General features: G+C 47.1%; 2 protein-coding genes across 5 annotated transcripts in view; one reads left to right on the top strand and one right to left on the bottom strand.

Annotated features, from left to right (window-relative positions):
* LOC127001770 (paired box protein Pax-6-like) overlaps positions 1 to 19305 on the top strand; it is a 160148-nt gene extending 140843 nt beyond the window's left edge. For 3 of the 4 annotated variants that reach the window (XM_050866925.1, XM_050866921.1, XM_050866923.1), the window contains 4 exons: positions 1791 to 1873; positions 2708 to 2925; positions 11752 to 12005; positions 15059 to 19305. In XM_050866925.1, the coding sequence (XP_050722882.1) occupies positions 1791 to 1873; positions 2708 to 2925; positions 11752 to 12005; positions 15059 to 15150 (647 nt within the window). In that variant the 3' untranslated portion in view covers positions 15151 to 19305. The remainder of the gene's footprint in view (positions 1 to 1790; positions 1874 to 2707; positions 2926 to 11751; positions 12006 to 15058) is intronic. The other variant, XM_050866922.1, reaches the window with a different exon arrangement.
* A 1336-nt stretch (positions 19306 to 20641) lies between these two features.
* Positions 20642 to 26612, bottom strand: part of LOC127001768 (uncharacterized) — a gene marked incomplete at its 5' end in the record, with an annotated part of 62072 nt that continues 56101 nt past the window's right edge. Inside the window, 3 exon segments of the mRNA XM_050866918.1 lie at positions 20642 to 25398; positions 25823 to 26007; positions 26342 to 26479. Of these exon segments, the coding sequence (XP_050722875.1) occupies positions 25233 to 25398; positions 25823 to 26007; positions 26342 to 26479 (489 nt within the window).

Here is a 26612-nt window from a genome sequence, read left to right as displayed (position 1 = left end):
TGATCGCGCGAGGGGAGAGACCGTTCAGCTTGTTGCCTCTCTTTCACCTGCGGAGAAGAGAGATTGTTTTAAAGACTGTAAGAGAAGGAAGTGACGAAAGTAAAGAGAAAAAAAATCATAGGAAGAACATTAAGTAGAGGAAAGAAAGAAAAAGGGGAGGAAAAGGAGAGAGTGGGGCTGAAATATCAAATCAAAGTGAAGTCAAAATTGTGAAAGACGAGGTTTTAAGAGGGGAAAGAAAAAGAAGACGAAGTTTGTTAGGGTCGAGGGCGAGATAAGGAGAGGGAATCTGTGAGGGGAGGAAGATAAGGGACAGATGGGTGCTGCCGGAGGGAATCATCGTTAGTGAAGGGAGTGTACTTGGATAATGGGGAGAGAGGGGAGTCCTGGGAGAGAGAGAAGAGGAAGAAAGATTGGGAAGTAGGGAAGAGGAGAGTCTGAATAGGGGAGATATAGTTAAACAGATAGATAGATAGATAGGTAGATAGATAGATAGATAGATAGAGAGAGAGAGAGAGAGAGAGAGAGAGAGAGAATGTTATATATATGTGCATGTTATTATCTATGAATTGAAATAAAACAGTAAAGAAGATAACAATTAAATTCATTTATGCATGTAGTGAAATAAGTTGAAATAAATACAGTAGTTATTACATAGATTTATAGACTAAGAAAGAAAACCCAACCCAACCAAACATGAAATACAACACGAGCTAACTCATGCCCAACCCAAGCATATTAAAACACACACGCAAACCAACCCGACTCTGCCCAACTCAGCCAGCCTAAAGGGGCTATTACACTGGGCAAATTTTCCGTGGATCTTCAGTCAGACCACGATTTCCGCTGGCGTGGTTCTCATTTGTTTCTTGTTATTGCTGCTGATGGTGATGGTGAGTAATACCGTCGTCCTTCGGTGAAATCTACCGTAGCTTTGGAAGATCATGGACACGTCAGAAAACCACGGAAATATGAGAACCACGCCAGCGTAAATCGTGGTTTGACTGAAGATCCTCGGAAAATTGCCCAGTGTTATAGCCCCTAATCCAACCAAACGGAGCTATCACAAACATCATAAACCAAGCCGAAGCCCAACACAGCCCAAATAGAGCCAATTCACAGAACCCTACAAAATCAAGGCAACCAAATTTCAACTCTACTCAACTCAATTCCATGCACTCAAGACAACTCAACCTCAAAGCACTCAGCACACCACAATTAGCTTAACCAAACACAATACCCAACCCAACTCAACCCTAGCCAACCCAGCCCCAAGACAACCCAACCCAAGTCAAACCAACCCAACCCAACCCCAAGACAAACCAACCCATGTCAAACCAACGCAACCCAACCCATCCCAACCCAACCCAACCCATCCCAACCCAACTCAACACGACCCAACCCAACCCAGCCCAACTCAACCCAACTCAGCCCAACCCAACCCAACCCAACTCAGCCCAACCCAACCAAACCCATCCCAACCCAACCCAACCTATCCCAACCCTACTTAACCCAACCCAACCCAACCCATCCCAATCTTACCCAACCCAACCCAACCTATCCCAACCCTACTTAACCCAACCCATAAAACACAACCCTAAGCAACCCCCAGAACAAGACACATCCATTTGACCAACACGACCCACCCCTTAACCTCGCCTCAACCCACACAAACCTCCCATTCACACCTACCACCCCTTTCCTACCCACCCCCCGCCCCCCTCGCTGCCCCTCCACCACCCCGCCTTATGTACGGTCGCCTCCTCCCCCTGGTGGTGGCTCCCTGGCAGAGTTTGAGAGGACTCACTATCCGGATGTGTTCGCCCGCGAGCGTCTGGCTGAGAAGATTGGTCTGCCCGAGGCCAGGATACAGGTAGGGGCGAGGGGAAGAGTGGCAGGTGTGTGTGTGTGTGTGTGTGTGTGTGTGTGTGTGTGTGTGTGTGTGTGTGTGTGTGTGTGTGTGTGTGTGTGTGTGTGTGTGTGTGTGTGTGTGTGTGTGTGTGTGTGTGTGTGTGTGTGTGTGTGTGTGGGGGGGGTTGATTGTGTGTGTAGGGAGTTTGTGTGTGGAGGGAAGGGTGTGTGTGTGTGTGTGTGTGTGTGTGTGTGTGTGTGTGTGTGTGTGTGTGTGTGTGTGTGTGTGTGTGTAAAAATACTTGGGTTATTTTTTGTGTGTGATTTTTTTTGTGTGTGTGGTATGTGCATGACTGTGTGTGAGTTTGCATGTGTGTGTGTGTGTGTGTGTGTGTGTGTGTGTGTGTGTGTGTGTGTGTGTGTGTGTGTGTGTGTGTGTGTGTGTGTGTGTGTGTGTGTGTGTGTGTGTAAAAATACTTGGGTTATTTTTTGTGTGTGATTTTTTTTTGTGTGTGTGGTATGTGCATGACTGTGTGTGAGTTTGCATGTGTGTGTGTGTGTGTGTGTGTGTGTGTGTGTGTGTGTGTGTGTGTGTGTGTGTGTGTGTGTGTGTGTGTGTGTGTGTGTGTGTGTAAAAATACTTGGGTTATTTTTTGTGTGTGATTTTTTGTGTGTGGTATGTGCATGACTGTGTGTGAGTTTGCATGTGTGTGTGTGTGTGTGTGTGTGTGTGTGTGTGTGTGTGTGTGTGTGTGTGTGTGTGTGTGTGTGTGCTTGCGAGGGGCCGCGGTGCACCCCGTGAGGCTGCCGGCCTGAAGCTGCATCAACGGGGTTCTCTACTCTACTGTCGGTGCAGGTTTGGTTCAGCAACCGGCGGGCCAAGTGGCGGCGGGAGGAGAAGCTACGCAACCAGCGGCGCAGCGTGGACCAGGTGGGCGTGGGCGTGGGCGTAGGCGTGGGCATGGCTAACAGTGCCGCCGCCGCCGCCGCCTCCAGACTTCCCCTTCAGTCCGGCTTCAACTCCATGTACCCGTCCATCCCGCAGCCCATCGGCACCATGGCGGACTCCTACAGGTGAGAGGCCGACCTGCGCTGCCCTTGTCATCTACCTGTTCTGCTTGTCCTTCGTTACCTGTGCTTAGTTACCCATTTAGTTGACTTGACCTGATCCCATCTACCTTTAGCTTCCTGCCCTTTGACAAATTCCCTTCATTAGCAAGACTTAACAGGTAAGTAATTTTTCTCCGCTTCCCTTGTTATCTACCTTTCCTACCTGTCCTTCGTTACCTGTCATTAGTTATACCCATTAGAGTTACTTGACCTGATCTTCCCTATCTGCCCTTATCCTCCTGCCCCTAGACACTTATAATTCATTAGCAAGACTTGATAGGTGACTAGGTGTTCCCCACTCCCTTTGTTACCTGTCCACTACATGCATTATGGCCTGGAGTGCCCTTAGTGACCTGCCTTTCATTAGCAGTTATAGAATTAAGTCTGATCTTCACTGTTTTTAGCTTCCTGACATTTACTAGCCGAGTTGTGCAGGTGAGAAATTAACCTTATACGCCACTATTTTGTTGCCCTACAGTGTTCTCTCTCTCCCTGGCGCTTCTTTCCATGGTCCACGTTCCTTTCCTCTTATCGCCTCATCGTTCCTTCGCCTTGTAACATGCACACAAATTTAGACTTGAATTATCTCACTCCATGAATGAATGTAAGAATCAGACAGTAGCAAAAAGTGAGAAAATTAAAGATAACTGACATACGTAATCTTTTTCCTTCTCATCGTACTCTCGCTAGTCTCTTTATTTCTTACTTTCTTTATTTCTCCTCTCTTTATCGCACCATCAATATTTGCTCTTATTTTTCCACCTTCTAGCTACCACCAATTCTACCTCGCCTTCCTCTCCTTCTTCCTCTTCCTCCACGCTGCACAGAATTATAAAAAGACAAACCAACTTTTATTTAAACACAATCAGGCGACGAGTGAATATAAATAATTAGGAGTAAAAATAACAAGAAGGAAAAAACGCTTCGAAATTACGAATAGAAAAAAGAACGAGAGAGAGAGAGAGAGAGAGAGAGAGAGAGAGAGAGAGAGAGAGAGAGAGAGAGAGAGAGAGAGACACAAAAAGGGGGGTGTCAGGGGGGGAGGGACGGCAGTAGTAGCATTGTCTGACTTTGATCTTTTATGTGAGTGTACTAATTAAGCGAAACATCAGAGTGGCGGCGGCTCAAGTGACGGCCATTTACCGCCTTAATTAACTATATCGGACTTACTAAGGAGGGAGAGGGAGGGAGTGAAGGGGGTTGAGAGAAGAGAAGGGAGGCGTATAGAGTAGGAATGGGGCGATGGTAGCAGGAGAGGGAGGGAGTGAAGGGGGTCGGGAGAAGGGAGGCGTATAGAGTAGGAGGGGACGGTAGCAAGAGAGGGAGGGAGTGAAGGGGGTCGGGAGGAAAGTAGGGAGGAGTATAGAGTAGGAACGAGGGGACGGTAGCAGGAGAGGGAGGGAGTGTGGGAGAGAGACGGAGAGCAGAGAGAGGTAGTAGAGGGGAGGGCGAGACAAGAGAGGCAGAAAAGAGAGAATTAGCGTGAGATAAAGAGAAATAAGTCTACAAGAACATCAAACAGACCGCCTATACCAGCCAGCCTCATTTTCTCCCTCACTCTCTAGGCCTCTCCCTTTATACACAGGCCTACTTATGCCTTCTCTCTCTCTCTCTCTCTCTCTCTCTCTCTCTCTCTCTCTCTCTCTCTCTCTCTCTCTCTCTCTCTCTCTCTCTCTCTCTCTCTCTCTCTCTCTTCAACAGTAAGAGATGGACTGATTGGCTCTTAATGTTCATACGTAGGCTCGTGTGTGTGTGTGTGTGTGTGTGTGTGTGTGTGTGTGTGTGTGTGTGTGTGTGTATGTGAGACGCAAGTAAAAACATTATCAACAACATCAATAATAATAATAATAATAATAATAATAATAATAATAATAATAATAAATATGACCCTCCCTCGACACAACGCAACAGACGATCCATTCCTACATAAGCTCTGGCCTTTTTCCTTTGTTGTGGACTCGCCTATTCACGCAACGGCAGGTAAAAGGCACCTGAGCGCAGCGTTATTGTGCCCCGAGCGTGGGAATCAGACAGGTAGGCAGGAAAGCAGGTAGTTAGTGAGGCAGGTCAGTATGGGAGAATATCATTACAGTCCTTGTATTAGTGTGATTCTATTATTGTTAGCTACTTTATTTTCATCCCCGTGATCACTCCATTATCATCAAAAGATATGATCAGGAATGTCTTTTCAATGTTAATGTAAGATAGAGATGTGAGTGGGGATTCGTACAGTCTCAAGGCAGTGGGAATACGAGAACCCAAAATGTGAATGGAAGAAGAGAAGGAAGAATGGAAAGAAGAGGAGGAGGAGGCTGTGGGAAAGGAGAGATAGGAGGAGGAAGAAACAACAATCTATAGAAACACATTAGACTAGATCCAAGTACGTCTTCAGATTCAAAATTTCATCGTTTAATGTGAATATGGGTAAAGATCTTAGTGTCGTTAGATGTGAATTCGTTAGATGCGAGATATTCGTGTATAACCAACACTCTGGAATCCAATACAAAAGTCATGGCAATCAGAAGAAACACGACTCAATACACGATGACGAGACTAAAGAAAACTAGAACGTATTTATAGACATTCGAATAGAGCCAAATAATGACAACACACTAAGTACAATACAGAAGTAACGGCAATAAAGGGAAACACAACCATTAAATATACGATGACAAGACGAAAGAGTAGAGCTGAGAATGACCAACAACCTAGAAACCAAATATAGAAGTCGCGACAATCAGAGGCAACACAATAACCCAACATACGGTCCAGAAATTAAGAAAACTCCAACGTATTTAAAGACATTAGACTAGAGCTGAGAATGACCAACACTCGAGAAACCAAATACAAAAGTCACAACAATAGCAGAGGCAACACAGTAACGCAACATACGGTCCAGAAATAAAGAAAACTACAACGTCGACACATTAAACTCCGTCCGACAGATGTACGGGAGCGTCTCGTTAGTTGAGAAAGTCATCGAATCCTTAACGACCGGAGGAGGGCGAGGGGAATTGACAACTTTCAATCACCCTCTTCAACATTGTCTTCCTCCGTTTAGTACCTCCTCCCGCCCTCTCTCCCTCCCGCCCCGTCTCGTCTCGTCCCCTTCACTTCTCGTATACAACAAACGGCAACAGTTGTCATCACTCTTAACGTGCAGGGCTGCCAACCTCTCCGGCCCCTCCTCTCCTCCTCTCCGCCCTTTTCAAACCCTCCTCATTTTTTTATCTTAATTTCTTTCCTTCTGTGGAGCTCCGCCGATTTCTCCAATTATTCTCTGATCAACAAAAATATTAATCCGTAAACTTTGATTTTAATTGCACCGAAAACCAGACAGGGAGCGGGTAATGGCGGGGACAGACTGGAAAAGAAGGGGCGGGAGGGGTGGAAGGAAGGCAGACAGGCAGGCAAGCACACCAGCCCCGTCCCGCCCCGCCCCGCCCCGCCGACCAGGATAATTATCTCCCGGCCCGCCACTCACACATATGTCACCCTTCCTCTACGGCCCGGTTATGATGGGTACACACACACACACACACATTTGAAACTACTGTACACGTGAACACAACCTGACCACTGAACACAGAACACAAAACACATGATACATAACGCCTAAGAACACATCCGCAGCTTCAGAAGTTCTACACTCAGGCAACAAAAGCTGATCACGTGACATACAGAAACATGGTCTTTCTTTAAACATCAAAAAAAGCGAAACGGGAATAAAATCATGATATACGAATGTGGAGAGAAGCTGTAAAAAAGGAATACTACTGACGAGAAGAAAGGGAATGAATGGAAGTATGAAGATGAGGAGAGAGTGAACAGGTAGAAAGGAGAAATGGGAATGAAAAGGAGAGGTATATACGGAAGGAACAGCGAAGGTGGGAAGTAAAGGAGGAGTAAGAAAGGGGTTTTGAATGAAAATATGAGAATGTCTAGTGAGATAAATGGGGTGAAGGAGAAATTAAACGAGAAATAAAAGAAGGTTGAGTGAAAAAAAGGAGGATGAGCAAAAAATACGATGAAAGCGAAAATGAGGAGACAGGAGAGGGAGAAGACGATTAAATAACAACAAAAGCACTCAGTTATAGATTTACAAAGAAAGAGGAAGAAGAAGAAACTAAACGAGAAATAAAAGAAGACTGGGTGAAAAAAACGAAGGAGGAAGAGTAAGAAATACGATGAAAGCGAAAAAGAGAAGACAAGAGAGGGAGAAAACGATTAAATAACAGCAAAAGCACTCGGTTATAGATTTACAAAGAAAGAGGAGGAAGAGAGACAGTTAGAAATATGCCTGAACGTACTGTGTGTGTGTGTGTGTCAGGGGAGCGGGAACGGGAGATGGAGAGAGACAGGTGTAACGTGCAATTATAAGCCGCGCGGGGCAGGTAATGGCAAGGCTATCGGGAGGGCTGCGGTATTATGGCGCGATATTTCACGGGATAACGTCGAAGTGAGGGAGATAATGTGGCAACGCGAATTAATGGTGACGAATGACACTGCGGGATGACGGAGGTGATGCTGCGAGGGAGAGGAGAGGAGATGGATGCTGGGGAGGAGGGCGAGGAGGAGGAGGAAGATGAAGAAGAGTTTTGGAAGATGAGGAAGAGGAATAGAAGGAAAGACAAGGACACAAAAGAGCGAAAGAGAAAGAGGAGGAGCGAGAGAGAGAGAGAGAGAGAGAGAGAGAGAGAGAGAGAGAGAGAGAGAGAGAGAGAGAGAGAGAGAGAGAGAGAGAGAGAGAGAGAGAGAGAGAGAGCAATCAAGTGTAATGACTCGACTGCTTTCCGTCAGCCTCTTCAGTGGAGGGTCAACATTCCCTCCCTCCCTCCCCCCCTCTCTCTCTCTCTCTCTCTCTCTCTCTCTTTCATCGATGCATCTGTCTAACTATGCATTTAAAACACAAGGGGAGCACACACACACACACACACACACACACACACACACACACACACACACACACACACACACACACACACACACACACACACACACACACACACACACACACACACACACACACACACACACACACACACCGTTTAGCAGGGGCAGGGCAAGGCCACCCTCGCCATTAGACGCTAATAATCACCAGGACGCATCGATCTCACAAAGGAGGAGGAGGAGGAGGAGGAGGAGGAGGAAGGGGAGGGAAGGGTGGCGAAGATTGGGAGAGAGTGGAGAGTCAAAGAGCAAAGAGAAGAGAGGAAAAAGGAAAGAAATGCTGCTGTTCACTTCTTGTTTTCGCTTCTTCCTGTTCTACTCTATTGATAACCGGTCCACGTGTGTCAGAATAATGTCACTATCTGCGCGTCTATCTCTCGCTTTCTATCTATCTACCTATTTATCTATCACTCAGTGTTTAGTTGGTTACCTGTGGATATCATAACTAAAGCGGCGAACAGATACGAAAATAAGATTAAAGCTACGACTCATGTTTCCGATCCGTGTTGTCTTGATATTCTAAAACACGTAAAAGGCGATGAAATAAGATGAAAGGAGATATTAGAGGAAGACTATCTCGCAAATATAATAAACAAACAAATAAATCTTTAATGAACTTAAACATTTTTTCTATATTCTGTCTTATCTTTTTTTCTGTTACAAGTCATTTTTATTTTGAGTTCCCCATTTTTTACATCGTTCCAATTTTCAGCATCTGTCTTGTAGCTCTTGTCTATTCTCTCTCTCTCTCTCTCTCTCTCTCTCTCTCTCTCTCTCTCTCTCTCTCTCTCTCTCTCTCTCTCTCTCTCTCTCTCTCTCTCTCTCTCTCTCTCTCTCTCTCTCTCTCTCTCTCTCTCTCTCTCCTCCTCCTCCTCCTCGTCCTCCTCCTCCTCCTCCTCCTCTCTCAGCCCCTCTCAGCCTGTCGACCGCCTAATACCTCACATTTGTTTAAGTGATCAGCTCGCATCAATATTAGCATTTCTTATGGGAGAGAGAGAGAGAGAGAGAGAGAGAGAGAGAGAGAGAGAGAGAGAGAGAGAGAGAGAGAGAGAGAGAGAGAGAGAGAGAGAGAGAGAGAGAGAGAGAGAGAGAGAGAGAGAGACTTATTACTACCGCTTTCTTTCGTAGATGAAATATAAACAAAGTATATCTAAACATCAATACTATAATAACAATAATAATAATAATAATAATAATAATAATAATAATAATAATAATAATAATAATAGTAACAACGACAACAATAACATGACAATAACTTCATTCGCGTGCTCCAAACAGGCAGAACAAACAAAATAAAAACAAACAAAATTAGTGTCATTAATTTCTCCCTAAAAAAAAGATATATTTAAACGGAATGAAATGCTCTCTCTCTCTCTCTCTCTCTCTCTCTCTCTCTCTCTCTCTCTCTCTCTCTCTCACACACACACACACACACACACACACACACACACACACACACACACACACACACACGCACGGAACCATTTGCTATTGGTATGACAGAGGTAAATGTGACAAGAAAAAAAAAAAAAGAAAGGAAAGATGGTGTTGATGGTAATGGTGGAGGTAGAAAGGTGGTTGATGCGGTGATGAGGGAAGGTTTTTGTGGAGGTGGTGAAGGTGGCAGAAGAAGGGTGGAGGGGCTAAGGTGTACAATATGATGATTTAGAAAGTGATGGAGTTACGGGAGTTATCGTGTTTGCGCGGTGATGACTGGGCGAAGTGGTGATAAGAGTAGTGATGAAGGAAGCTATGGTCTTAGGGGAGTTGAAGGAGGTGATGATACTTAAACATAATAGGTGATGATTGGACAAGGAAAAGTGATGTTGAGGAGACAATACATGATGATAGGTAGAGAGGGAACGGTTCTGGACGTCTCTGGGTGGAATCAAGAGCTTAGCGTCGTATTTTAAAACATTTCGTCGCCCAAGTTCACATATTTGACAAGGCTTTCGTATGATTAAGGTCAATTCCAGGAGTAGTTTTATGACCTTGGTGGTAGTTTAACCCTTCCTCAGTAGCATGAAACTAAAAAAGCACTCATTAGAACCCGATTAAGCCCCTTTTTTGACCTTTAGAAATAATTGATGTGAGAAGCGAAAGTGTTTTAAAATACCTGCCTTATTATCACCTTCCATACTCCTTCCTTCCTGTGACCGTGGCTATAGACTTCAAGCAGTAATTCTAAGGGGACGAAGGAAGGCAGTGGATGTGATACTGGAGACTTTTGTGGATAGGTGCACATGTCCAGGGAAGAAGCTTACGTCGTTCAACCTCTCCATATCACTCAAACGATAAAGGGATACTCGTTTTGACATAGTCCCATACACCTGTTAGTAATACCAAGTCCGTGTCCATTCCTAAATTCAAATGATAAAGGAGTACTCGTTCATACCTAGACTCAAATGATAAAGGAGTACTCGTTCATACCCAGACTGAAACGATAAAGGAGTACTCGTTCATACTTACTTAAACGATAAAGGAGTACTCGTTCATACTTACTCAAACGATAAAGGAGTACCCGTTCATACTTACTCAAACGATAAAGGAGTACTCGTTCATACTTACTCAAATGATAAAGGAGTACTCGTTCATACTTACTCAAACGATAAAGGAGTACTCGTTCATACTTACTCAAACGATAAAGGAGTACTCGTTCATACTTACTCAAACGATAAAGGAGTACTCGTTCATACTTACTCAAACGATAAAGGAGTACTCGTTCATACTTACTCAAACGATAAAGGAGTACCCGTTCTGGCATAGTCCCATATACCTGTTGATATACCAAGTCCCCGATCACACCTAGACGCTTTGGCAACTCGTTCAGTCCAAGAGGTTTAGTCGTCGGTGTATATATTGTCAGTCACTCCACTCTGTCGCCGGGCTAAATAAACATCCCCATCCCGCCCTGACTCGTCCTCCCATCACCCAGGATCACACATTCACGCCCCAATTACTCGCCAAATTAAAGTAACGACGCATCGACTCCACGGCTTATTTCGTCCTGCGTCAATAACTTCGTGCCTCGTTTTCTTAAGCATAACCAGCTAGACATGACTCGGCCTCATCTTGACCCTCCCTCCCCTCTTGTTTGCCTTATCCTGTAGCATGGTTTGGCGTGGTGAGGCGCGGGTTAGGTTAGCCAAGGAGGGTCCCGCGGCAGCAAGGTGGGAGTCTGTACCCGTCGCTCCTGCTCATCCCGCCGCCTCAGTCACCTCCTCCGCCAAGGGCCGCCGCCGCTCACTCGCGCGTAAGAACTTCATCACAAGTCACGTGACCCGGATTACGTGCGAGTGATTGGCCGGCGCGCCACTCCCCCGCCCCTTTATTGGCCGCGGGAATTATGCGCTTAGCCCTCTCCTCTTATTGGCTGACGGCCGCCCGGCGTTTGTTTATCTCGGCGACCTGTCCATTGAGGCCCCGTCCCCCCTCCCCTGTGTTATTATTTTTTGTGCCGCTCAAGGGGAGAGAGAGTGAGAGCGTGAGGGTTTGGACGAGGGATAAGGAACGCCTCTTACTGCTTATTTCACGGATCCCTTACGACGCCGGGGGGTGAGGGTGGGAGGTGGGGTGGGAGCGGGAGGGTGGTGGTGGGGGACTAAGTATGGGTCGGGGCTGGGATGGTAGAAGGTATACTGGTTAATGGTGGGCGACCCTTAATTAATTATCATACTGTCCGTGCGAAACAGATGATCCACACACACTCACATACCACGCCGAGTCCTTATCATCAAACATTTCCTTACAGCAATATTCTTATTCACCCCCTCCCCCCCTCTCTCTTTATTATGTCCCTCCACCTGGCTCACGTTCTCGTCCCACTCTCCTCTGCAGCATGTCCGGCTCCCTCAGCTCCATGGGCGGATCGTGTCTACAGCAGCGCGAGGCGGCGGCGGCCTCGGCCTACCCCTACATGTTCCACGACCCGCTGAGCTCCCTGTCCTCCTCCTACCAGCGCTCCTCCTCCCAGCTGGCCTCCTGCGGCAACGCGGCATCCCAGGCAGCCGTGTCCTCCTTCAACGCAGCCAGCCACGCGGCGGCCGCCTCCTACGCCGCCGCCACCTCCTCCGCCAGCGGCACAGGTACAGGTGAGTGTGTGAGTGCGTGAATGGGGAGTGAGTGAGTGCATAAGGGAGAGAGGGGTGAAGTGCGTGTTGGAGTGAGTAATTGCGTGAATGAGTGTGGGAGTGAGTGAGGGAGTGAAGGGGGGTGCGTGAGTGTGGAAGTGCTTGAATGAATGAGTGCGTGAGGGAGTGAGGGAGTGAAGGGTGTAGGAGTGAGTGTGATTGCATGAATGAATGAGTGAGTGTAGGAGTGAGTGAGGGAGTGAGGGGTGTGGTGCGTGAGTGTGTGAGCACGTAAATGAAGGAATGTGTGAGTGAGTGAAAGAGAGAGATGAGTAGTGCGTGAGTGTAGGGGTGAGTGGGAGTGTGCGTGAATGAGGGAGCGTGAGTAAATGAATGAAGGATTTCGTGAATGAGTGAATGAGTGGGTGAGTGCGTGAGTGAGTTAAGAAGTGAGTGATTTTGTAAGGATGAGTTATAAGTGAGGGATATAGTGAGTGAGTGAATGAATAAGAGAGTAATAAACAAGGAAATGAGCGAGTGAAGATGAAAGTGACTGAGTGAGTGAGAGAGTGAGGGAATGGGAAACAACGTGAGTGAGTGAGTATATGGATAAATGAGTGAGTGAGTCTCCGCCTGCATATGTTACTTTGTTTTATGTATTTTCACTTTTATTTCACCTTCTCCTTTTCCTCCTCCTCTTCCTTCTCCTCCTCCTCATTTAGTCTCTCTCGTGCCCACGCTATTGCTCCTCGTATCATCCATTCCTCCTCCTCCTCCTCCTCCTCCTCCTCCTCCTCCTCCGCCTTCTCCTCCTCCTCTCCTCCTCCTCCTGCTTCTCTGATGTCCAAGACGTTTCCTCTCCTTTCTTTTTCTCTCAATTATATATATCTCCCTTCTGCCTTTCTCCTACACACACGCGGCTTATCACTGACATTCTGATTCACGAAACACACACACACACACACACACACACACACACACACACACACACACACACACACACACACACACACACAGAGCTTAGAAGATGCTTAATTGCAGCTACACACACAGGTACACTCACACACCTCCCACACCTGTCTCAGCATCCTACCTGTCAAAACTTTCCCACGACTCTCATCTCATCTCCACTACTACATCCTCCCTACTTATGTATTCTCAATCGCACTCTTCCCAATCCACGTAAATATATACTCTCTCTCTCTCTCTCTCTCTCTCTCTCTCTCTCTCTCTCTCTCTCTCTCTCTCTTGTATGCCTCCCCACCCAAATTATCTTCCGGGTGGCTTACTGTACTCGATTTGGAGCATCATTTTTACTTCAGTTAGCTCAAAGATTACTAACAATGCATATGCAAATGACAAAGAATGCAAGAGTTTAAAAAGTTGCATCCTAATCCTATATTTTTGTTTCCAATGTGTGTGTTTGGTCATGGCATTCTTCTCTCCTCCCAAACTTTAACTTCAATCCAGCATCTTTCCTTCCATCTCCACCACTATACCTTCTTTTCCTCCACCACCTCCACCCCCTACACCACTCCCCTGTCTCTTACACCTCCACCGCTATAACCCATGCCTTTGCCAAATCTCTCCCACGACACATCATTGAAGGGGAAAGGGAGATGGAAGGGGAGGGGGAAAGCGGTGAGATGAGATAAGAGATAGTGGGAGAGAACATAGAGATAGGACAGGGAAAAAGGAAAGAGGCGGAGGAAGAGGAGGGAAGAAGGATATAGAGAGGAAGACCACTGAAAAAAATTGAAGATCGGAGATGGGAAGAAGAGAATGGTCAGATAAAAAGATAAAGAATTAGAAGAGCAGACTGGCATTAAGGATAAAAAAGATAAAGGAGAAAGAGGAGATAAGTCATATGGGAAAGAAAAAAGTGGAGGAAAATAAGATCAAACAAAGAGAAATAAAAGGAAAGTCTGTCTAGGAGAAGGAAAAGGAGATTAAGAGGAAGGCAGAGAAAAAAAAGAAGACATGAAGAAAGAGAAGAAACGGGGAAAAGACAAAGAAAAAAGAAGCAGGTAGGGAAGGAAAAGTAGGAATAAGAGATAAAGGAAGAGACAAATGGAAGCAGCAAGATAATGATGATGATGATAAGGAGGAGAAGGAGGAAAAGAAGTAAAAATATATATAAAAAAAAAAACAGAAGACAAGGTGATATCCATATAGCTGGCTGTGATGCGGAGGTGGAGGCTGTGGAAGGGAGACAGAGCGAAAGATTAGGGGAGGGTGGGGAGGAGAGAGAGAGAGAGAGAGAGAGAGAGAGAGAGAGAGAGAGAGAGAGAGAGAGAGAGAGAGAGAGAGAGAGAGAGAGAGAGAGAGAGAGAGAGAGAGAGAGAGAGAGAGAGAGAGAGAGAGAGAGAGAGAGAGAGAGAGGAGGGGAAGTAAGGGCAGGATAGAGAGGGGAGGCGAGGGGGTCAAGGAGGGGAGAGGAGGGTGGGCGGGTCCTCCGTCACCCTCAGCTGGTTTCCGGGTGAGTGGCTGCCCAAACACACGGCGACTTGTACAATTAACAGGGAGATGCACGGACGCTCGCTAGCCGCTCCCTTCCTCCCTCTACCGCCCTCCACTGATGCTGCTGATGCTCCTCTTCCCTCTCTCTCTCCCCTTCCAAGGCCCGAGTGGTCTGTCTGTCTGCCTGTGTCTGTCTCACGGTCATTCTCTCTCCCTCTTTCTCTTTATTTATCTCTCGAGTAGCGTGACCATGAGTACCTTGATGCACTTCAAATCTCAGATCTCACAACCGGACATTCTATCTTCCCGTGTCATCATGTCAGGCCTGAGGTGGTGTGCCGCACGAGCCCACCCCGGGATTCACGTTGCCTTGGACAGCCACCACCAAGGCCAGTGATTCCACTCTTGTTGCCCTCCACACTCACGCACCTCACCCCGCTCAATCTGCCTCCCCATCACACGTCCCCCTCTTCCCATCGTCACCAGCCAATTTCCATCCTCGTTTATACTCCCCTGCCTCGTCTCCCATTTCCTCCCCTTCTGTACACTCACCGCCTCGACCCTGCTCCTCCCCTGCCAGCCCTAACAGCCCTGTCTTCTGTCTCCCTTCACAGGCTTGATATCGGCCGGCGTGTCGGTGCCCGTGCAGATCCCCAGCCAGACCCCAGACCTGAGCGCTGCGAATTATTGGCCTCGGCTTCAGTGATGGTCTCTGATGTGCGAGTCCGACCTACAGGCCTCGCAGTACCCCTCGCAGGTCTACGGCGCCGCCACCCCGGCCGCCGCCACCCCGCTCCCGCCCTGAAGGTGCGAGTGTCTTTCTTGTGTTGCGGGGGAGCTGCCCACCGGAAGGTCCAGGCGGCTCGCACACCCTTCAGACGTGACTTAGCGCGACGCGGAGCTGCCTTAAAGAGTGGCTCTCGCGGTCTGCCCTTGAGGGCTTCAATTTACCACGGCGTGACCTTGCCCGTGAGGCGCCACCTGACCTTAAAACCCATACCGGCGGTGGCCTCGGTGATGGCCGCCCTCCGCACCCCGCCAGGAGGGAGGAGCGAGCCCTCGCGGCGCCACCCCGCCACCAACACTCACTTTTGTATCGATACTCCCGGTTCCCTTGGCCGCCTCGGAGTCGTCGTCTTGGTTTAGGCGCCGGTGGCGAGAGAGAGACGAGCGGACGTAGTATTTTTGACAAAGGATTCCGTCGTTCCCGGCTACAGGAGGTGGGGCCAGGGAGAGGGAGGGAGGGGACACGGGGGAGCAACAAACATACAAACAAACATACGAACAAACAAACCTGGGTCAGACCTGCGCTTGATACTCCTGCCAATGTACATTTCAAAGTCTTTCTAAAGCGTAGGTCGACGACGAGAGACTTTGACGACGACACGCCGCCACCACCCCTCCCTCCCTCCCTCGGGCCCGGCGCGACACACACACACACACACACACACACACACACACACACACACACACACACACACACACTGCATGTTCTCACCTCCACTGGTAATGACCGAGGGACCGACACCACGAGGATACCGTAGCTTAGGTTAATAAATATTTAGTTACATAAGTTGCTGTAGCGTGAGTCAGGCTACAGCGCCCCTGAGTCAAACTAGGGAGGCGAGGGGCGCAGGCTGCCGGCCGGGTGAGGGAGGGAGGCACCACCCGCGCCTCCCTCCGCTCCCCCCCCCGGCCCCTGACACCTATTTATTACTGTATAAAGGTGTGTAAACAAGACCTGTGTATAGTGTAGTAGACTGTGTAGCTTAGCGATCATACTCATGCGTACACGAACACCGCCGTCGAGCCCCACCGTCTTGGATTCATTGCGTTTTCACGTCGTCAGTTTTTATTTCCCGGTCAAGTTCTCTCCTCGAGGCACTTACTTAGCCAGGAAACTTTTAATCACCCGACCCCGTGGCTGACGAGGGGGGAGGGGGGCAGGGAGGGGGCGGCATGCACCCACAATGCTGGCTATTAACCCGTACTTGTCCCCTCCCCTCCCCCCCCAGCAACTCTCACCGTCACGGGCCCCCCCCACCACCACTATTACCGCCGCCGCCGCAGCCACTCCACTTATGACAAATTCAATCTGATCAGATATCAGACTTGGTTTCACCTGAATAGTGGTGCATTTCACGAACTAATTTCCCATAAAATTAGCGACAAAGGCCTTCATTCTGAGCGCATGGTGGGAATTTTACAGCGCGTAGCCGTGTTCAGCGTGCCCAGTGTAGCGGCGACGAGGCTGGGCGCGACGCTCAATGCCTGTCACTTGCAGAATAGCGGCCCCGTGTTGACGCTGAAAACACCGCCCGCCGCCCCGCCATCCCCGCCCCGCCCCGGCCCGCCCCGCCCGCCCCGCACCCTTAATTGATCGGTGTAATGTGAATGCCTTACTCTCTCTTTCTTTTTTTTTTTTTTACATATATTTTACGGAGATGAAAAGCCGCCCTAACAAGACCCTTCCCCCTTTCTCTCCCCCCCCCCTCCCCCCCAGTGAGGAGGCCTTGCGAAATCACACCAACACTGTCACGAACATTTGTGGGTGATAGCAATATACCAGAGGAGGAGGAGGAGGAGGAGGAGGAGGAGGAGGGGGCAGAGGCAGGAGGAGTGAGGTACAGAGAGTGATGGTGGGGGTGGTGGAAGAGGTATACCAGTAAGATAATTCAGCAAACATCCGCCCCCTCCAACCCCTACTACCACCACCAACTCCACCTCCACAACTACCATCACCACTCAAAACTACCACCACCACCACTACCATCACTGCAATTAAAAAGAAAAAGTCTGTGAAATCTGAGTGCCGTTTGCCTGGCTTCATAAAACTGTTGTGTGTGTGCGGCCCCGTTGAAATGACTGAATGGATGGGAGCAGCGTGTTTTTTTTTTGGTACGGGCCCCACCACCACGCCCCCCTCCCCTACTCTCCCCTTCCCCACGCCAACCCCCTTCCCATTCTCACTCCCATTCCAACCAGCCAGCCAATCCATGCACATCCACCCAGACAGACACCCCCACACACCCACCCACGAACCCACACGCCCTTCCCTTCCCTTCCCTCCAGCACCGCGGAAATATCGCTGATTATTATTTTTTTGTCAACATCACGAACAGTCCATTACGTGATATATGTATGTTTAGGACACACACACACACACACACACACACACACAAGGGGAGTGATGAATCTGTGTGCTGCAATGCGCCATAAAAGACTAATAATAATAATACACTGCCCGATTTTTGTCCCCCTCCCTCGGCCAGTTAATAACACCGGTTGATATTCGGCGGACAAATGCACGGCGCTTCAGATTGCAAACAAGCCTCCCCCCCTCCCCCCTCGCCCCCTCTCCCACACCCCTCCTCTCCTCTCCCCTAAAATATTGCATTCATCCCGGTGTGGCCATTATCATATATTACTCCTGTCGTCATCAATAAATATCACGAGTTTATGATGCGACGAGGAAGTGATGACGGAAAAAAAAATGATAATAAATAAAGTGCGGATGTCCATGTAGTACTGTCTGTCGCTTGCTTATGTTAAAGATAAAGTAATTGAAATGCTAGTACTGATAAGGATGATCGAACGCAAAAAAAAATAGTGTGTTATGATAAGGGAGTGTTCGCTTGCATGGCACACACACACACACACACACACACACACACACGCAAGCACACGCACACGCACGCAGGCGAGTCCTCTTTCCGAGCATGATGGAGCATACAGCAACACTAAAACATACGACCTTGTTAATAACGGCGACGGGTGATGGAGGGTTATGGTGCCGCGCCTGACACCACAGCACCATAAAACACCGATGTCGCCGCTGCCAACACCACCACCACCACCACCAACAACAACAACAAAATAAAAACAAAAACAAAATCGCGGACGAGTTACTTTGGCATTTTGTTTTCCTCCTCCTCCTCCTCCTCCTCCTACTACTACTACTACTACTACTACTACTACTCTTATTCCTTTTACCTCTTACCTCTTATTCCGATGTTATCCTTCTACACAGACATCAAAGACTCGCTATCAACCTGCACGTGTATATGTCCGTTCTCTTATCATTTGCACCCTGTTATTATTACTTATTACTACGATTATCCTGGCCACACGAGGAAGGGTCGAGTCGGGGCGCGTGGGGCAGGTCGGGGCGGGACGGGGCGGGTATACATATTCCACACTAACTGATGGTCTAGTCAAAGGCAGCTAGTGTTGTGTACGAACCGTATGTACTACTCATTATTATCATTATCATTATTATTATTATTGTCATGGTTATTACGTTTAATGATACCACTACTACGTTCTCAAGGGCACTGAAAAGGATACAACAACAACACTGCTTGGTATGTTAGTTAAGAAGGAGGGTCTGACACCGCGCACTGTATACTTCGTTTCTCAAGGCGGATGGACGTAAAAGTTTTGCCTGACGAGGATGAAAAAATAATCCCACACCCGGAGCGGCGACCTAACCTCCCTCAGCCACACTTGACGTAACCTCCCGCACGTCAGTCACTTAGTCACGTGTGTACATGAATATTAATGTTACTTCCTCGTTTTACGTTAATTAAAGAGGTGTAAGAATGAATGCTCGCCGTGAATGTATAAATCCGCGTCAAAATCAACATAAACAGTACAAGGGAGAGAGGAGAGACAGACAGTGACTGCATGCAAGGATCGGCTGCCCTGATCTCCGGTGTTTCCACTAACATTATGATTTCAGGACCAATTTTGTAAACAATACGTCAGTTATGAACATAAACTCTGGTTTCCAGCCAACCACCAGTCATATTGTGTGTAGTGATTACTGTATGATATAATGAAATATAATGAAACCTGGTAAGTGGTCGTTTTAATGTTCCCTTTACAAATATGATAATCTGTCATCTGCATATGTTTAGAATAGATTTATTTATTAATTCGCACAAGCACCACGCTTCATAATCATCATCATCATCATCACCATCTAAGCGCCGCACGTGAAGGGCGCTTCACCACACCCTTCCTCTATCTGACCATTATCAGGGTGATCGCTAACGTTATTGGGACAACAACGCGAGATGTGAACATACATGTGTAGGGAAAGTTGATTGGGTAAGTAAAAGAAACCAGACAACACTATACAGTCCGTGGCTTATCACCTGTCTCGGCCTCATCACCGCCACGCCCCGGTATGTAGCCTGTGTGTGTGGAACTGGGATGAGGTGGTGAGGTGTCTACTCGGGGCGTCTGGGTAAGCCGGCCGGCAAACGATCGACTGCTTGTTTGCTATCCTGGTAATTTTGAATTACATGACCGCATCATTCTCAAACTATGATATCATGGCCCACGAATTTTCCATCTCTCCGTCTCAACAAGTTTGCATTATTCCTACTCGTGTAATGTGGCTACGTTTCGATTTTGGTGGGCACCATTAAGGCAGTTGGCCCGCTGTGTTAAATTTTGAGTGTTGTCCGTACCATCTTGGCTTATCACTACTGTGGCGTGTTTATTTCCTCTGTTTGAAGGTAAGCATCACTTTTGTATACATCCACATAAAATCTTAGGTGTCGTGGTGCTATAGCCTTTCGGCGGTCCACGGCAGCGATGAGGCCAAGTGACATCTGTCTTTCACGGTGATGCACTGCTCTCAGTAAGCCTATCATGCCAGACGTACGACACCCGCCCGCACCCCCATAGCTACATCTTATAGGCTGGTTCGTGACACTAATAATACAGAACCAAGCTCAATCAGCATTCACAACTTTTGAGATCATGACCCGCAGCCGACATAACCATCGTCTATCGTCCTGCGGCTGCCAGACCATCACCACGCCACCTCCTCTCCCAAAGTCTAATGGCGGATGCCAGGCTTAATCTTTCTCACGTATGCGTCACTACAACACTAAATATCACGTGAGCAACGTCTCTGGGACTTACTATAGTTCCGGGAAGCAGCAGGATGTTCCCGTAGATCGCACCACCTCACACCATACACACTCGTGAACAAGGTTGACTCGAAGTGACTAACCAACGGGCACCGTACAGGGAACAATAGCCGGAGGTATCTCTTCCCTGACTACTGATCCGATGCTTCACGAACGAGTCTTGCTTCACTGCTCCACTACTCATCGCGTCATTTCTCTGCTGGTTTCTTAATTAATGTTAGGGGAGGAGTCTCTCTAATCTAAAACACTGCATTCATTAAAGATTTATTGTGTTCATAATAACATTTGAACTCTTTGTGTCCATTTAACATAACACAAACTCATATACAATTCTGGGTGACCGCTGGAGATCACTGAGTGGTTAGAGAACAGGTAGTACAGTAATTCACAATCTCCGTCTCTTACAGTATTACCTTCAAGCTGGTAAAGCGATAGATTATTACTGATGGTGGATATAAACACGAAGCTTGAGATTCTTAGTATAAACCCACTAGACTATTTGAAATCTGGATAGCGTTGAATATTTCTTGATTTTGGTTTGTTTCGACACAGCAAGACCCTCGAGAGACCAAAAGGCGGATGAATTAATGATTAGAAGTAAGTCCAAATTCCCCCAGTGGTTGGCAACGATGCTGATTGTGGAGAGACGAAATACAATGTTGACGTTTCTGTAGGATTATCTCATTTCTACAAGTCAGAGAGAGAGAGAGAGAGAGAGAGAGAGAGAGAGAGAGAGAGAGAGAGAGAGAGAGAGAGAGAGAAAGCTGACTTGCGTGGACTGCTTGCATCATCATCATCATCAGACACGACACGGACAACCGATGGAAGGAACAGTGCAAAATACGAAAAAACAAGCCGTGAAAAATATGTCTCGACAACACATCATGCAACCAGCAACACTGAACCTCCGACGCGTGTACATGCCTGCAGGAGGGAGGGAGGGAGGGAGAGGGAGAGATGGGTGGGGAGAGAAAAGGGAAACTAGAGAGGGGTGAAGAAGGTTGGTTAATAGAGCAAAGGCAGTGAAGGGGAGAGAGGGAAGAGAGGGAGGGAGGGAGAGATGGGTGGGGAGAGAAAAGGGAATCTAGAGAGGGGTGGAGAAGGTTGGTTAATAGAGCAAAGGCAGTGAAGGGGAGAGAGGGTAGGGAGGAAGGGACACAGAGGCAAGGGAGACAGAAAGGGAGGGAGGAAAAGTAGGGAGGGTTTTACAGTTCACAACCGTCTACGCACTACAGTATACTGAAGTGGTGGGGCAGCCAACGCAAGAGGAATGTTGACAACTAATACAATGAGAAAATATATACGTATGCGATAACATAATTAGGTCGGCAAAACATTCGACACTGACCCTGGCGACTGAGAGAACACGAAACGAGAACTCTTCATCAGGACATTTTATGCAATACATGTATAATCATATGCACTGATTAACACACACCTATCGGAACATGGTGGCCACATACCGTGAAGCTGCTGGAAAGGAATCATGCTTATACACTTTTTTTTCTTATACATCAACCTTTATGTAAGAATATGAGTATTGCATAAAAGAAAGGGACAGGTTATGAGAACCAATGGCCACTTCTAAGAAATACAATGAAAGGGGGGCAGAGGCAGCTTCACATACCCGCCCCCCCCTGGTGGTGGTGGCCAGGCCGGTGTGAACAGGGAGTGATTTGGTTCCCCCCAGCCAGCACCGGGTCCGCCACTGACTTGCTGGGCCAAACATTCATTCCGGTCTGCCGCGGGTGGGTGTGAACACACAAAGAACACTGAGTATCAAAGGCTATTCTCAGGGGTGGGTTGGGAGGCAGGCAGGCGAGAGGTGCACCAGGAACCCCCACACGCACGCACACAGTATTAACAGCCGTGTCCATTCCACTACAACACAACAGTGATATCAACACACACAGATGAGAGGACACTATCTCATGACTAGCAAATGCCCACAGTACACATCAGTAGCTTGTGCACTTAAGTAGTCCACTTTGATACATACTGTAATTAAAATGTATACAATTTAAATATCTTCAAAATGTCTCCTAATAGGAATAATATTAGTAAAAATTTACAATATGGCTTCAAGATATTCCTGACTTTAAACCTTATAGAATAATTGTTATAAAATAGCTTTGGGTAACTTTAAAGTATTATCATATAATCTTATTTCAACATGAATTGCACACTCCATGATGAATTAGGTCCATCAAGGCCCAGGGAAAACTCTACATGGGTGACAGCACTTAAAAAATCCCTTAAAAGTGGCTCCATGTACAAAATGTTTACAAAATATGACGAACGTTCTTGCCGCCGACGCTATGGCCCGGCCCAGTGAGCCCCTGGGTGTGGCGGTGGCCCCAGCCCCTGCCCTGCGGTCGGCTCACTGGGTTCGGTCGATACAAGTGACTAGCATAAAAGTGATCCCCTTAACATGAACATCATATGTATTCAAAACTGGAAGGGTCAGGAACTGCTACACTAACATGCCATAGACTCTTGAAGCATTACATGAAGGCTGGAATGAAGTGGGTGCCAATGACTGCAAGTTAACCCCAGAATTTTTGGTAAACTTAGGAATTTAAAAAATTCAAAAACATGACTTACAATTTGTGTATATACATATATTTACCAAAAAGATATATTTGTTTGGATTTTTAATATATTTTTTTTCTGTACAGTCTTAATCTGAGAAATGTCACCAAACTGATGAGAACCAATAGCTTAGTGTAGATTGTTACAATACTAGCAAACATCTACCAGACACAGACGTGTCAATGACCTGGAGATGCACTCAAGCAAAGCCGCCTGACCCTGTGTCCCGGGCAGTGGCACCCACACCAGGGCCTGAACACTGGTGTCTGAACACTGTCTAGGGGCAGAGCAGGAGCACTGTGTCCATGGCAGAGCCTGAGCACTGTGCCTGAAGCTCAGCTTGGCTGCATCAGCCACACCTACAGTTTGAGCACTGTCCGAGGACAGAGCCTGAGCACTGTGCCTGAGGCCATGCTTGTTGCTACACCCACACCTGCAGCCTGAGCACTGTCTCCAAGGGCTTGCTTGGCGTCCACACCCATGTCCTGCTGTGACCTGCCTGGCTCACTCACACAACACCTGTTACCCTACTATCACTTATATGACCTTATGCTGTACCTATACTTTACTCTTTATAAGCCTATCATCACAATGAGAGATAAATGGATTATAATAACTAATACAATTTCCATGCTATTCTTGCTACTGGTGAACTGTCACCGTAGATGAGGCAGCCGCTGGTGGGCGGCACAGTCACCTGTCAACACAAGTTTGAACCGTACAGCCAGACTTCCATGCACACAGACATATATACAATATATTTGCAGTAACTGAGCTCAACACAGTATTCAGCATGATATTAACAACTGAACCTGAGGAAATGGGTAATGGAAAATGGTAGCTTATATGAAATTCAAGTATAAAAATGAAGAAATATCGATGGCTAAGCAATGTATCTTGTGGCAATGACACACTAAAGGTTGCCTGACTCACTGCATAGGCCATTGTAGGTGCTGGCGAAGGTAAACGAAGAAAGCCTCGGCCCACGTCCCTTCTGAGCGGTAATAAAGTGACGGAGCGAGTCCAGATGTAACTAAGTTAAGATAATGATGATTATATACACTCCATTATGTAAAAATTATTTTGTGATAAAATGTATATGTAAAAATGTCTTTATACTGAACTAACAAGGCATAATAAAAAAAAAAAATGAGGAACTAAATAGTGCAGAACATAAAACATGACAGTCACTCCCGTTCACCACCACTGGGAAAAAAAAAAAAAAAAAAAAAAAAAAAAAGAGATGCTCTCCGCACCCTCACCCCAACAGTCTTCCATTTCCAATTAACAATGAACATATAAATATTTGACACTCTGTGAAAGACAACTTCTGCAGGCCTGAGAGAGCACTTCATGTTGTTCTCGCACGGCAATGCTCCCCGGCCCACCAGGCTCCCAGACTGCTGATGCTCCGGTCAAGGCTAGCTAAAGGCAAGGTACATAGGCTACTGTTGGAGACCAATTGCAGTTGCTACTTATGATTTGTATAAATTTTGATATAGTAGTAATTTGGAACTTTATCTTGGGTCAGTCAATGTGCTGCTGACCTGCCAGCACATAATCAATAGCACTGTGTGAGTGTGAAAAAATCCTGCCAAGAGCCACAGGGCATAACACAAGTCACCAATACTTTACTGCTTTTACATATCTTACTGCTGCAATCTCAGGTTGTAAGGGTTCTCTTGGAGACCTTGCAAGACAGCCATTTCTCTATCATCCTTTCTTGGGTTAACTCTGAAGACTGGCCATATATAGCACATTTAGAAGAGTAACTCATCAGTATTAAATACTGCAGACCGATCTTTCCATGTTAACACACAGATAAAGTCATTCACACATAAAAAGTATCTTTCCTGGTATCTTACGAGTCAAACATCGATAGCTGAGCTCCATAAATGATAAAACATAGAAATGGGATAACACTGGAATTCTGGAAGTTCTTGGGCAAGAAGCAGTTTCCTGGATGTCTGTATTAATACTGAATCTCATGGAAATAGACTGTGATTATATACATTGTCTCTATAATGCCACAGCTTCCATAGAGATCATGGAGAGCATAATATTCACTTTGTCATGTTCAACCCTTTCTGTGTTCCTTGAGTCATCTTTACCACAACCCTGTGATGAGGCAACCCTGTGACTGTGAGGAGCACCTCTGTGAGCAGCTTCCATCTCCACCACCAGGCGGCAGAGCAACACCCAAACACTTGAAGCACGTCTCTTTTATCGGCAACATATACACAGGGAACTACTAAGACCCGTTCATCTGGCTCTGGTTTGATGGCACTGAGCTGACAGAGTCTCTCCTGGAGCCACACTCTTTCTCTGAGCCGTTGCCTGAGTCTGACAGGAGGTTTTCTGCCGAGCTGCTGGACACACCGCCGATGGACATCTGCTGGGGCACCGTGGAATGTGATCTGTGCAGGACAAACAGTCAAGTCTCATTACGCGGCTCAATGCATGCATGCATGCATGCACACACACACACACACACACACACACACACACACACACAGCTAGACAAACACAGACAAACAGATACAGACAACACACACACACACACAGCTAGACAAACACAGACAGACAGAGAAGACACACCCACCCACACTGCTAGACAAACACAGACAGACAGATACAGATATACAGATAGATAGATAGATAGATAGATAGACAGACAGACAGACAAGACAGAAAGACACAGACAGACAGATACACACACACACACACACACACACACACACACACACACACACACACACATGCCCATATCTCCCTCACACACCAACACACACAGCACCAAAGCAGCATGGGAAGAAGGGGTGAAGGGCTCAGCAAGTATACCTGGTGTGGGAGGACCCGTTGGAGAGGCTGCGGCTGCCCCGGTAATGCTCTGACTTGGACCTGGTGTGCCCGTGCGCCAGCTTCTGCTCGTCTGACTGGTTGGCGTAGGGCTGTTCTCGTAGAGCCAGCTGGTAGGCCACCTCAAAGGCCTCACCCAGGGTCAGAATGATCTCTGTGGCTAACTCCTGCAAGGGAACAAGAGATATTTCACTTCAACTATAATTAAAATAGTAAACTGAAAGGTTTTATCAATACTGCTTTCCTTTTAGGTAATGTCCTCAGTCTTCCTGTTTCCTGTGCTCAAAGCCACTAATACACTGTCCTTCCACCTTACATGAGTCACTCATTCACACAAAGCATATGAGCAAAAGATAAATACCACAGGAGCTGTTAGGAAGCCTGCCTGCCCATTTGTGGTCCATTTTTCTTCAGCTATTTATGACATACGTAGAATCTTATTTCATAATCAATGAACTACTACACCAATGACAGTGCACCCCACTGGTTGGCAACACTCACCCTCGTTTGTACTCTGAACACATGGCAATAATGTCCCTTAGTCTCCAGATCTTTGGTGATGTAGGCGAAGTGTGAGAGGTCCTCGGCGTCCTGGCAGGCACAGTGGATGTTGCGGATCTCATGCTCACACACCAGCGTCTGGGAGGGAAACTTTAGATAATATTTTTTTCTTGAAATTGCTAATGCAACCATAAAATATTATGGCATGAATTTGAAAATAAATGTATTTTCCACAAGCAAATTACTAAACTACTTTGTTGCAGATAACCAT

Source organism: Eriocheir sinensis, chromosome 21 (assembly GCF_024679095.1).
Source record: "Eriocheir sinensis breed Jianghai 21 chromosome 21, ASM2467909v1, whole genome shotgun sequence".
Classification (NCBI taxonomy): domain Eukaryota; kingdom Metazoa; phylum Arthropoda; class Malacostraca; order Decapoda; family Varunidae; genus Eriocheir; species Eriocheir sinensis.
The sequence above is the reverse complement of the archived record's forward strand: the minus strand, read 5'-3'. Positions and strand labels throughout refer to the sequence as shown.